At 39.6% G+C, this 13,302-nt stretch overlaps 1 protein-coding gene across 1 annotated transcript in view; it reads right to left on the reverse strand.

Annotated features, from left to right (window-relative positions):
- LOC117509927 (dedicator of cytokinesis protein 5-like) overlaps positions 1–13,302 on the reverse strand; it is a 63,053-nt gene that overhangs the window by 11,039 nt on the left and 38,712 nt on the right. Inside the window, 5 exon segments of the mRNA XM_034169542.1 lie at positions 1,845–2,017; positions 2,254–2,313; positions 2,315–2,395; positions 2,478–2,561; positions 13,069–13,245. Of these exon segments, the coding sequence (XP_034025433.1) occupies positions 1,845–2,017; positions 2,254–2,313; positions 2,315–2,395; positions 2,478–2,561; positions 13,069–13,245 (575 nt within the window).

Consider the following 13,302-nt stretch of genomic DNA (forward strand, 5'->3'; position numbering starts at 1 on the left):
ATTTACTTCCACCGCCAAGGTCAGGACCCATTTAGAGCTGGGTGGAGAAAGAAAATGCAGATTAAGTGTCTTGACCGAGAACTTAAACAGGTAGCATGAGCAGGATTCAAACCCAGGTCTACAAATTGGCAGGCCAGCTCCTTATCCACTGAGGTACCTGCTCTACATAGCTTCTTCAAAGTCTCATATGAGTTCAAAGTTCAGTGCGAGACTCTCACGAGACTCGCCACAGTAGTACAGTAGTGTTAGTGTAGCATTGCCCACTACATTTGAAGGGGCAGCTGCAGTTTGCCAGAAGGCACATGGAAAACCCAAGCCTAGATTTGATACGTTTTCCCTTTTTTGCAGTTCTTTTCTACTCCACTCCAACATGAATTGGAGCAGTGAATGGGGATGCAACAGACAAAGGTTACAACATTTCCAGTTTCTCCACTGACATCCACAGAAGCCTATAATTCTCTCAGAGATGTCTGGGTGTCTTTTTTGGCTTCCTTTACTTGTCTCCTTCCAGCCTGGTCACCCCTATTTGAGAACTGCCTGCTTGAAAGAGATTTACTATACAGTACCATACTGTTTGCATTTCATAATGATTGATGTAAATCAAGTCCAAGACATATTCAGTTACTTGGAAATGTTCATGTATCCACCCACTGACTCATCTCAAGAAAACTGGCAAAAAAAAAGGATGATGTAATCCTTATATTTAGAATAAATTGCCCCCATTCCATTGTGCGTGCAGGTGCGAATGTTTGTTTGTCTATATGTGCTCCTGCGATTAACTGACGCCCAGGATGGCGCAGACAAGCACATTCCTGTTTTCAAGCCATGTCAACATAGTACATGTATGCATTTTGTTTCCTGAGGGCATCATGATGTATGGAAAACAAACAAAAAGCCAAAAGCAAACCAGCAAGGATTTAAATGATGGCTGTGTCTCAATTCAGAGGCCAGATCCTCAAAGGCTACATGAATCATAGGAGTGCAACTAGGCTGCCTCATTATGAAGCCTTCTTGGAATGTGATCAATGAATGTGAAGGATAGGACAAGTGTATACTTTACAGTCAAAACAATCCCAAAAGTCATTGGATGATTTTTATTTTCCAAGATTAAATTGTTGGTAAATGTATGCAAATAAAGACCATTTCAGGCTCCATATGTACAACTGTAAATAAGTATGTTATAGACCAATAAATAATTCTTGGAAAATTATTATTCAAGTATAGATTACTCCCACTAACGCTAGCGGTTCTAGGCAATAGGTGGTACAAGAGCAGAATACAGTAAAGATATCATTGCAAAATCCTCTGTGGACTTCAACTAGCTCATTTCAGAAAAGTTGGTTCTGCTTTCGCTGGTCTCTAAAGGCTACATCTTCATGTACGCAGCCTTGAAGGGACACAGCCAGTATTCCAACAATTTACCACCATCTTGAATCATTAACATAACACAGCAACAGCTTTTTGAAGCTGCAGGTCAATTAGAGCATTCATTGAGTGAAAAACTGTTTGAGAATGTTTACTTTAAATGTGACTCTGGAACTTGAGCTATAAGATTGCTGGATTTGTTGAATGTTGTTTGGTGACATTAGCACAATAAAGACCTGAGCTACAGCCAAAAATAACTACAAATTAAAAGGATTAAACTAATGGTCAGTGATCGTACATGCACTTTTAGCCACAACCAAAGATATCACATGCAGTGGGCTCCGTGTGGACATCTTTTATAGTTCTTGAAGGTTTGGTGGATGCTGACTGAAATGACACCTTGGTGGCATTTATTCAACAAGATAAATTTTCTAAAACACAAAGTCAGAAAACACTGGTAACAGGAAGCATGGACTCACTCTTGGGAAGAAACGTAGGAAGGCCCGTCTGAAGATGCAGAGCCACTTGAAAGGCCTGACGAGGTGTTGGACAGGGTGGACACAGTGGACATGCGCCGCAGGGTGGAGGACATGATGTAGGGCATCACCATGGAGCCCACACGGCTCGTGTTCCTCATAGTGAGCGAGCAGGGCTGAGACCCACAAATGAGATTAAGAATCAATGAAGAACTTGGCAGAGAAGGAGCACAATTACAGACAGAACACTGGTGGCACTGCATTGGCTAATGGAAGATTTATAGGGCTTGCACATATAATAATGCACACTCAGTTTGAATGAAAAGCATTTGATATGAACGGCAGAGGGCCAACAGCTTAAAACTGGCAACACTCTTACATTAAATTAAGTGGTTCAAAGTTGGCAACTCACCAAGGTTATAACGCCACAAGTGCACTCTCTACTTTTGCACGAAGGTCCTTTGAAGCAAGTTGACCAAGCGTTGTGAAAGGGGCTTCAGCTGCTCTGTTGTCTTCTCCCCATGGACTCGAATGCCTTCTGCCAACAGGGGTATCTAGAGGGGAAGGCAAACACATTAATATGAAGGGAAAAAAACATTCTTTTTTGTTGATGACAATGGTATCAAAACTATTTACCTGCAGAGCAATGAGGTGTTTGAGAACCTCAATCTGTCCTTGGTCCTCTGGGTGCTCTTGGATGTAGGTGTCTGTGAAGAATGCCTATAGAAGTCACAGGAAAGAAGCTTGGCTACTAACATACAAATATACATACACATAGATATACACACACGTTTGCAGAAATAAGTTTAGATACATCTTACAAAAAAAAAAATAAAAAAAAAATACAAACCTAAATTTCACCTACTGCACATATTCCATTTTTAAAGCTAGGGTAGGTAACTCTGTTCAGAAACACTTTTTGTTATATTGGGTGAAATGGTCCGTCTATCCTAACAGTAGTCAATACATTATGTATTCAGAAAAAGGAACGAAAAAAAATCAGACGTCTGTAGCAGCTGTAGGACTGATAAAACTCCAACCAGTATAAACCCTGCAATGCCTTCATGTCTAGTTGTTCCTGCTCGCGTCACCAGGCTCAAGGCCCCCCCATCCCTCCCTCCTCCGCGCGTGCACACATCTCATTTCAACGAAGAAGCATCCTGCTCAGAGTGCCGCTTTCATTGGATCGACATCAGAGCAGTCCTTTAGAATGCCGCGCAGATCACTGCTGCTGCTGTATTCAAGGACCGTCAGAAATTACAGGACTTTTTTGTTGTTTCAAACTCAGCAGTTGCTTGTGGCAGGAGCGTGGTTTTCATTTTATCGTTGGTAAAATAATTCATTGTATCCACACAAAAGATTAATTCTTGCCTATATAAAATGCCTGAGCCAGTGAAGCTGACCCCCCACCCACATAAAAAATTTCAATCAAAGTCAGTGTAATTTCCATTAGTACATGAACGCAGCAGCGATCTGCGCAGTGTTTGAAAGGAATGATTAATTTACTGCTCTGATGATATATTCCATCATCTTTACACTTATATTTATTGCCCCTTTTGACAGTTTTGTGTTATAAATCAATATATATGGTTTAATAACGTAATACAGTGATAGAGCAGCCACCATGGCACACCAGCTTTTTTTTTTTTTTCTTTTCAGGCCTCTTTTCGGCTCCTGCGCTCCTGCGCCTTTCAGTCCCACAGTCAGATGTGCATTCAAGTTTGTGGGGGCGAGGCTTTGGATGGAGCACTGATGGGGTAGGGGGAGGGGATGGAACCTAGAGGAGGTGCCATTTTCAAATCTTCCTAGCTCTCTTGCTAGCTCTCCAGGACTACCAACTCTAGCTTTAATGAACAATATATGCTAATTTGGTTAGTGATGACTTTATTTCCATATAAAGTTATTTTAAAATAATAGTTATAATAACAGCGTTATAGCCATTTTATTCACCATATCAAATTTTCAATGAATCAACAGTTAACATACACCAAGTTGCCTCCCTCTTTAAAGAATATATTTAGTTTAGTATTAAAATCTCCTGAATCAACTAACTGGTAACATCATGTTGTCATGCCCGGCCTGGGTCTAGGTCTTAGTCCTTATTTTGGATCCCCTTTTGGCTCACCTCCAGCCCCAGCTTTGATGTAACAGTTTTTTATTTTCATCATGAGTTATTCGGCTATATTTTTCTTATCACTTTGTTACTTTTCATACTTTAGCCATTGTCCAGTTCTGTTCTAGTTCTGTTCAGCCGGTTGTGTTTTCATGTGTTTTATCATTTAGCTTTGTTCTGTATATGTTGGCTGTGTACTTTTATATCTGGTTTTGATTTTTGTTTATTAGTTTGTTCCTGTTTAATTTTGCTTTTGTATTGATTCCCTGTTCAGTTCTACTTGCTTTTGTTCTCATGCTCATGTTTGATTTTGGTTCCTGTTGTTGCATTATATTCTGACCATGATTTCCAATTTGCTCTGTTCTGTTTTTTGTCATTTTTGTTTCCACTCGCCACACCTCCATCATGTCTTGTTCCTTGTCTCACGCCCAGTTACTTATGTTCACTTCCACACCCTGCACCTGCCCCCTGTCTTTGTTTCCCAACCTTGTTTATGTCTGCTTTGTGTTTTCATCACTCCCCTCTTGCTCCAGCTCACGTGTCTTTGTCTGTTACTTCACTTCACTCTGTGCTTTCCTTCCTTCACTATCTTGTACTCTGCACAACCTTTGGCTCTCCCGGTCACGCCCCCTTCCAGAGACTTCCACGCACCTGCTTTACATCACCCTAATTTGTTTGTTCCTTATTTAAACCATTAGTCTCACAGCTCACTGCCAGTTTGTCGTCATTAGTACACATCCTAACTCTCGTATCCAGTCCTGTTTTACCTAGCCGTGTGTTTTGAAATCTGCTCTGTTTTTTTGACTACGCTTTTCGCCTCATCCCTGATGTCCATGTTTGCTCGTGCTTCTGAACCCTGCCTGAATATGATTGCGTTTTTGCCTCACCCTGCTTGTACATCCACTCCGCTGACTGATCACCTGTGTACCATACCTCAGCCTGAAATAAAGACAACGTTTGCTTTTACACGTAAACCTGATGTGGGAGTCTGCATTGCAGGTCCAGCCGCTTCAGGGGGCTGGCAGCCGCCCGTCCTGACACATGTGGTATAATTGGACATAGTCCAAATATATTGGAACCACTGGCTACATTTAAGGGCCTACTTGAAGAAGCAGTGCATTCCTGCATCTAAGAAGAAAGAAGTCAGTACTATGAAGACCATCAGGCCCATTTTTGCCCATGCTTATCTCTGGACACCACAGCATGAAGCAGGTGAGCATCTATGTAATGTCCATTACAGGCAAATTCCCCAGCAAATGCAGGCATAACATTTAAAGTTGAGTGGACAAAGACGATGCAGATGAGGTGTCTTGTCCAAGGACACAAACAAGGAGTGTGGCCAGGAATCAAACCCAGTAGCCAAACTCCAATCCCACTGAGCTACTTGCTCTAGGTTTTGCATTTAAAAGCAGTAAAAATGAATGAAATAATGAATGAACAGTAAGACCCTTCGGCTTCTCCCTTGTTTTCACTCGGGGTCGCCACAGCAGATCCAAGGTGGACCTGCATGTTGAATTGGCACAAGTTTTACATCAGATGCCCTTCCTGACACAACTCCACATTACATGGAGAAATGTGGCAGGTGTGGGGTTTGAACCGGGAACCTTCCACACTGAAACCAGAAATAACGAATGAACAAATACAAAAAAAAAAAACAAATTCTAAAGATTAAAGTCAAGTCTTCTGAGGTACCATTTTGCATCTCAACAAGAAAGGTTATGCCTTTGAAGCGACCTTGAAAACATTCATTGTATCATGGATGTATAGCAACTTAATTTTAAATTCTGAGAAGACAGAGATTATGGTCGTTGGTCCTTCGAGACATAGGCATCAGTCTGATGAGCTAATGTTAACCTTGAACTCGTGTTGTATGTTACAGTAATAAAGTGAAAAACCTTGGGGTGACCTTTAATCCCACACTGTCATTTAATATTGCAAGGATTCAGCCTATTTTATCTATGGCTGACACAGAGAATGATCCATGCCTCTTCTCGACTGGACTACTGTAACTGTTCTCTGCCTTACCCCAGTCCAGCATCAGAGGTCTCCAACTGGTTCAAAATATCACTGCTAGAGTTTTGAGTAGGAGCAGAAGGTTTGACTACATCACAACAATTTTGGCCTCCCTTCACTGTCTTCATGTCCATGCGAGGTCAGAGTTTAAGGTTTTGTTATTAACATACAAAATCTTTCATGAGCTGGTGTCTCACTATCTGGCTGACCTGATTAATCCTTATGTACCGGCCCGTATTCTGCGTTCTCAGGAAGCATCACATCTGTGTGTTCCAAAGGTTAAAAAGAAGTAAGCAGGCCACAGAGATTTCTTGTTCCATGCACCTGTTCTGTGGAACAATCTGCCTGCTGAGATAAAACAGTCTGATTCTCAGGAGTCATTCAAATTCAGACTAGGAAGCCATCCGTTTGCTCAACCATTTTTTTTTCCTTTCCTTCTTAGTTTCTACAAACAATGGAGCTGTGGGAAATGTACTGAACACCTGAAGAAAGGGAGGTGCAAAAAGGCATGGAAAGCCAAGACACCAGCTCAAATCTATCAGTAATTAGCAAGCAGTCCTGCTCCTCAGTGCAAATTTATATCAGCTAGTTCAGTCTGAACTGATATCAAAAGGTGTCTCATTATCAAGGTATCACAGAAGAAACATTTCATGATGCGATAAAGCAAAGATTTTTGACAGAGGACTGAAAAGAATTATCAAAAGAGTTGTCCAAGAGCCAAGGACCACTTGTGGAGAGCCTCAGAAAAACCTGGTATTAGTAGGTACAATTCTTTTAAAGAAAACAAATTAGTAATGCACACAACTGCCATGGCTTGTATGCACCCTCACCACACAAGACTCCATTGCGGCAGTCTGCATGCCGATTACATTTCGATCATGGATCAAATACGTTTTGCAGAAAAGTCAGCAAATATGACCAACTTTACAACATGGAATCAGAAAAAGAAGCTCAAATGACCTGCAATTTATGGAGGAAAGTTGCAGATACCATAACGTTAGTTTGGAGGTTGACGACTGCATAAAGAAGTGGAGTTCATTAAAGGACAAATTCATACAGAAAAAGCAGCTGTTCCAGCAACACATTGTAAAAAGGCGTGATGGAGAACTTCACAAATGTCACACGCACATCGACAGAGGCCACGGAAATATGGAGCTGGAGAAGCATAAATCAGGCTTTAGGATTTTAAGGTACCACTCAAAAGCGGACTTAGAAAAAAATGGATTTTTTCCATTTTATACTTAAAATGGATTGTCCGTTTTATACATATAAAGAATTTCAATTATAACAGACATATTTCACTGGTCCACCTGAATCCATTATATGGGAGTTTTACTATAAATGAAGAGCAGATGAATGGAAATATGTACAAAGGCATTCTTACTAAAAATCTACCAGGATGATGAAGATGAAATGATGGTCGACATTTCAGCAAGACAACGATCCTAAAATACCAGCCAAGGAAACTCTCAATTTGTTTCAGAGAATGAAAATAAAGCTGCTAGAATGGCTCAGCCAATCACATGACTTGAATCCAATAGAAAATCTTTGGAAAGAACTAAAGATCAGAGTTCATAGAAGCAGTCCACGGAACATTCAAGGTTTGAAGACTGTGTGGAAGAACGGGTCAAAATCACACCTGAGCAATGCATGCAACTAGTTTCTCCACACAGGAGGCGTCTTGCAGCTGTAATTACCAACAAGGCTTTTGTACAAAGTATTAAATAAATTTCAGTGTGTTCAATACTGTTTCTATGTGCCAATGCATTTTATTTCACATAACCTATTTGTTTTGGTTTATTTGTATGTGTGGATTACTTGGGTTGTTACTGACATCTGGGGAAAATTACATGTCAGTAGCACCTTTACAAATATGTTTACTAAGAAAAATGGTGACATGTACAATATTTATTTTGCCCACTGTATTCTATTTCATCAGATGATATATGTGTCAAAGCAGTTATAATGTCAACTTTATTTTCGCACAGTTATTTAAACATATATAAGATTTATTTTCATTGTTCACTATTTCACAGTTGGTCTCTGGATTTCAAACAGTCCACCAAAATAAATTCCTCTTTAAACAGCTTGGAAGATTACAGTAATTGAATTTCATTTAAAAGGTACTGGATGCCTTTGACTTTATTTAAGAGCCTGCCTGACATATGAGAAAATGATTTGGGCTTTGCCCTTGTGACCAGTTGTAAATTTTTTGCCTGGCTCTATAATGTAAATTTGAGAGTAATAGTTTTGTCCTTGGTCACCGGCCTTTCAGGTAATGGTGATGGAGTGTTCTCTTGAAGGTGGGTGTCACATTTCTATCTGATGCCTCCAACTCCATAAGTTCCTTGGCTGGGATCCTGAGGCTCTATTGTACCTTTCTCCTTCTGTTGCACCAAAGTTAGTTTAAGTCTTGGGTGTTAATTTGGGCCTCTTTCCTCAAAGATGCAATATCTGTTGTATCCCAAACCTCTTAAATTTTTGTATACCCTTAACAGATTGTACAAGTGTTCATCAGTTCAATTTAATTCAATTCATTTATGTAGTGCCACATCACAATATAAGATGCCTCACGTTACTTCACAAGAGTAAGGCCTAACCTTACCAACCCGCATCAGCAAGCACACAGGCAACAGCGGGAAGGAAAAATTTGCTCAGACCCACTACTTAGTTCATTTTAACAATGGGAGATCAAATAAAGTACAACAAATAATTTTCAAACATGCAAAACATGAACAGAAAAGTCAGATCATATACAGTAGTGTTCAGAATAATAGTAGTGCTATGTGACAAAAGAGATTAATCCAGGTTTTGAGCATATTTCTTACTGTTACATGGGAAACAAGGTACCAGTAGATTCAGTAGATTCTCACAAATCCAACAAGACCAAGCATTCATGATATGCACACTCTTAAGGCTGTGAAACTGGGCTATTATAAAAAAAGTAGAAAAGGGGGTGTTCACAGTAATAGTAGCATCTGCTGTTGACGCTGCAAACTCAAAACTATTATGTTCAAACTCCTTTTTTAGCAATTCTGTGAATCACTAAATTAGTATTTAGTTGTATAACCACAGTTTTTCATGATTTCTTCACATCTGCGAGGCATTAATTTTGTTGGTTTTGAACCAAGATTTTGCTTGTTTACTAGTGTGCTTGGGGTCATTGTCTTGTTGAAACACCCATTTCAAGGGCATGTCCTCTTCAGCATAAGGCAACATGACCTCTTCAAGTATTTTGACATATCCAAACTGATCCATGATACATGGTATGCGATATATAGGCCCAACACCATAGTAGGAGAAACATGCCCATATCATGATGCTTGCACCACCATGCTTCACTGTCTTCACTGTGAACTGTGGCTTGAATTCAGAGTTTGGGGGTCGTCTCACAAACTGTCTGCGGCCCTTGGACCCAAAAACAACAATTTTACTCTCATCAGTTGACAAAATATTCTTCCATTTCTCTTTACGCCAGTTGATGTGTTCTTTGGCAAATTGTAACCTCTTCTGCACGTCTTTTATTTAACAGAGGGACTTTGCGGGGAATTCTTGTAAATAAATTAGCTTCACACAGGCGTCTTCTGTCACAGCACTTACAGGTAACTCCAGACTATCTTTGATCATCCTGGAGCTGATCAATGGGTGAGCCTTTGCCATTCTGGTTATTCTTCTATCCATTTTGATGGTTGTTTTCCGTTTGCTTCCATGTGTCTCTGTTTTTTTTTTGTCCATTTTAAAGCATTGGAGATCGTTGTAGATAAACAGCCTATAGTTTTTTGCACCTGCGTATAAGTTTTCCCCTCTCCAATCAACTTTTTAATCAAACTACGCTGTTCTGAAAAGCATGTTCAACAGGTGCTGGCTTCATCCTTACATAGGGGACACCTGATTCACACCTAGGGATGGGTATCGAGAACCGGTTCCTTTCGGGTATCGTTAAGAAATGATTCAATCCACCAACATCAATAAGCTTTGTGTTTAACAATTCTGTCATCAGTCCTTCAGAGTGGCCGTTGTTTTGGTGGGGTGTTTGTTAGGAAAATGACAATTTCTCTACATTGATTACAGATCCTGCAGCGGGTCCGTGATCAACTTTTCTGCAGCGCGGCTTTGCTCTGAACCTTGAACCAATCGAAGCAGTGGTTCGCAGATTGAAGCAATGCGTCGATCTGTTGCTTCGTTTATTCTTTCTTTCTTTCGCTTAATTTTCCCCTGCTAAAACCCTAAAGAACATACGTCTGTGAGTATTTACCTTTTCTATGTTAAACCGACCTGTTATGGTCTTCTGAAACAGTTGATAGATGTATTTTATAACTTAAAAACAGGAGCGATGCTAACGTGTTAGCATGTCTATGGCATTTTCAATGTTAAAAGTTAGCATTACGCAGTTGCAGCTGTCATCATGTTCGGGTGCATTTGTTTTCAAAATGTAATATTTCTTAAATTTATTTTTGTTTATATATTAATAATCTAATGATTATTATATACAATTTTAGAGAAAGAGACAAAAAGAACCTGAACAGAAACACAACAGAAAATATAAAAGCAACTAACTATGAACATGCATAAATCAATACATACATACAACCCCTGGCAATAATTATGGAATCACCGGCCTCGGAGGATGTTCATTCAGTTGTTTAATTTTGTAGAAAAAAAGCAGGTCACAGACATGACACAAAACTAAAGTCATTTCAAATGGCAACTTTCTGGCTTTAAGAAACAGTATAAGAAATCAGGAAAAAAAATTGTGGCAGTCAGTAACGGTTACTTTTTTAGACCAAGCAGAGGGGAAAAAATATGGACTCACTCAATTCTGAGGAATAAATTATGGAATCACCCTGTAAATGTTTATCCCCAAAACTAACACCCTGCATCAAATCAGATCTGCTCGTTAGTCTGCATCTAAAAAGGAGTGATCACATCTTGGAGAGCTGTTGCACCAAGTGGACTGACATGAATCATGGCTCCAACATGAGAGATATCAATTGAAACAAAGGAGAGGATTATCAAACTCTTAAAAGAGGGTAAATCATCATGAAATGTTGCAAAAGATGTTGGTTGTTCACAGTCAGCTGTGTCTAAACTCTGGACCAAATACAAACAACATGGGAAGGTTGTTAAAGGCAAACATACTGGTAGACCAAGGAAGACATCAAAGCGTCAGGACAGAAAACTTAAAGCAATATGTCTCAAAAATCTAAAATGCACAACAAAACAAATGAGGAACGAATGGGAGGAAACTGGAGTCAACGTCTGTGACCGAACTGTAAGAAACCGCTTAAAGGAAATTGTATTTACATACAGAAAAGCTAAACGAAAGCCATCATTAACACCTAAACAGAAAAAAACAAAGTTACAATGGGCTAAGGAAAAGCAATCGTGGACTGTGGATGACTGGATGAAAGTCATATTCAGTGATGAATCTCGAATCTACATTGGGCAAGGTGATGATGCTGGAACTTTTGTTTGGTGCCGTTCCAATGAGATTTATAAAGATGACTGCCTGAAGAGAACATGTAAATTTCCACAGTCATTGATGATATGGGGCTGCATGTCAGGTAAAGGCACTGGGGAGATGGCTGTCATTACATCATCAATAAATGCACAAAAAATACTAGTGATGTGTTGGAGCGTTCTTTTGTTTTTCATGATTCCATAATTTTTTCCTCAGAATTGAGTGATTCCATATTTTTTTTCCCTCTGCTTGGTCTGAAAAAGTAACAGTTACTGACTGCCACAACTGTTTTTCCTGATTTCTTATAGTTTCTTAAAGCCAGAAAGTTGCCATTTGAAATGACTTTAGTTTTGTGTCATGTCTGTGATCTGCTTTTTTTCTACAAAATCAAACAACTGAATGAACATCCTCTGAGGCCTGTGATTCCATAATTTTTGCCAGGGGTTGTACATACAGAAATAAGTGTTTCCTGTGAACACCTAGTGACTTTTACACCTCCATTTCATCCCTGTCTTATTTAAGTTTAATGACAGTTTGTTTTGGTCAAACCATATTTTTAATGTGTTAATTTCTTCAGTGAGTTCCTCCATAACTATCTGCCAAACTAGAAAACTGCTGGAATGAATTTGAATAAGGAAAGTTGTTTTTTTTTCTCACCTAAATGGATGCTGCACTCACTCCAGTTTATTGTCTGGAATAGTCCCAGATTGCATTTCAGAGCTTCTAGAATTCAAACATTTTCGTGCGGGTGGTGTTGGGGGGTCATTTTGGGTTTCAGCTTTTTTTGTTTTTCACCACTTTCATCACTGAATATGTCAATCGTGAGTCACGTTTGTGCGGATTAAAGTTACTAACTGGGACTCCTGTCTTGTTGCAAGAAAGAAACGAGAATCGTCCTCCGTTCTGTTCACACAGCTCCAAACGCTGCGCGGCTCTCTGCCGAGTCAAGTTAGAACGATAGAGTCCAGACGGAATTAATAACTTCAAAGTGAAACACCGTTTTGTTTATTTTTATTTATGTCCAGAGATCAAGGGTACAGTGACCAATTTCATATTTATTTACTTTAAGACTTAATGAAATACAGAGAAAACCTGTAAAGCCTACTTTTAGTACAAAATTCACGAGGTATTGATAAGGAATCGGCTCGATAAGCAGAATCGATAATGGCATCAATATCGATAAAATCTTATCAATACCCATCCTATTCACACCTGTTTGTTCCACAAAACTGACGAACTCACTGAGTGAATGCCACACTACTATTATTGTGAACACCCCCTTTTCTACTTTTTTTACTACTAGCCCAATTTCATACCCTTAAGAGTGTGCATATTGTGAATGCTTGGTCTTGTTGGATTTGTGAGAATCTACTGAATCTACTGGTACCTTATTTCCCATGTACCAATAAGAAATATACTTAAAACCTGGATTAATCTTTTTAGTCACATAGCACTACTATTATTCTGAAGACTACTGTATAATCAGTTGTTATTGTTCACATACCTGCTGTATGTGTAGTTGGGGAAAAGGGAAGGTTTATAGCCAAGGTGTATGTATGCACATAATCTTCATGCCCACAACCTGCAGCCTGGCTAAACAAAGTATCTTTCTCAAGCACTTTGATAATAAAAAGTTCAACCTTCTCATAGTTGGAGAAGCCTCCCATGACAGCAGGGTCAACAATGCCGCTGAGCATCATGGACAGAGGATTGATGGACAGAGAGGGATCACAGGCTTGCTGTTGCACGAGGTTACTAAGCTTTTCATTGGCCGCCTCCATGATTTCTATGGCATTCCCCAAAGGACTGATCTCCTCCTGATCATTTGGACAAGAATTATATAAGAAATGACGAGGAAGGTCAAACTATCAAGC

This window comes from Thalassophryne amazonica, chromosome 5, assembly GCF_902500255.1.
Source record: "Thalassophryne amazonica chromosome 5, fThaAma1.1, whole genome shotgun sequence".
In the NCBI taxonomy this organism is placed as follows: Eukaryota; Metazoa; Chordata; class Actinopteri; order Batrachoidiformes; family Batrachoididae; genus Thalassophryne; species Thalassophryne amazonica.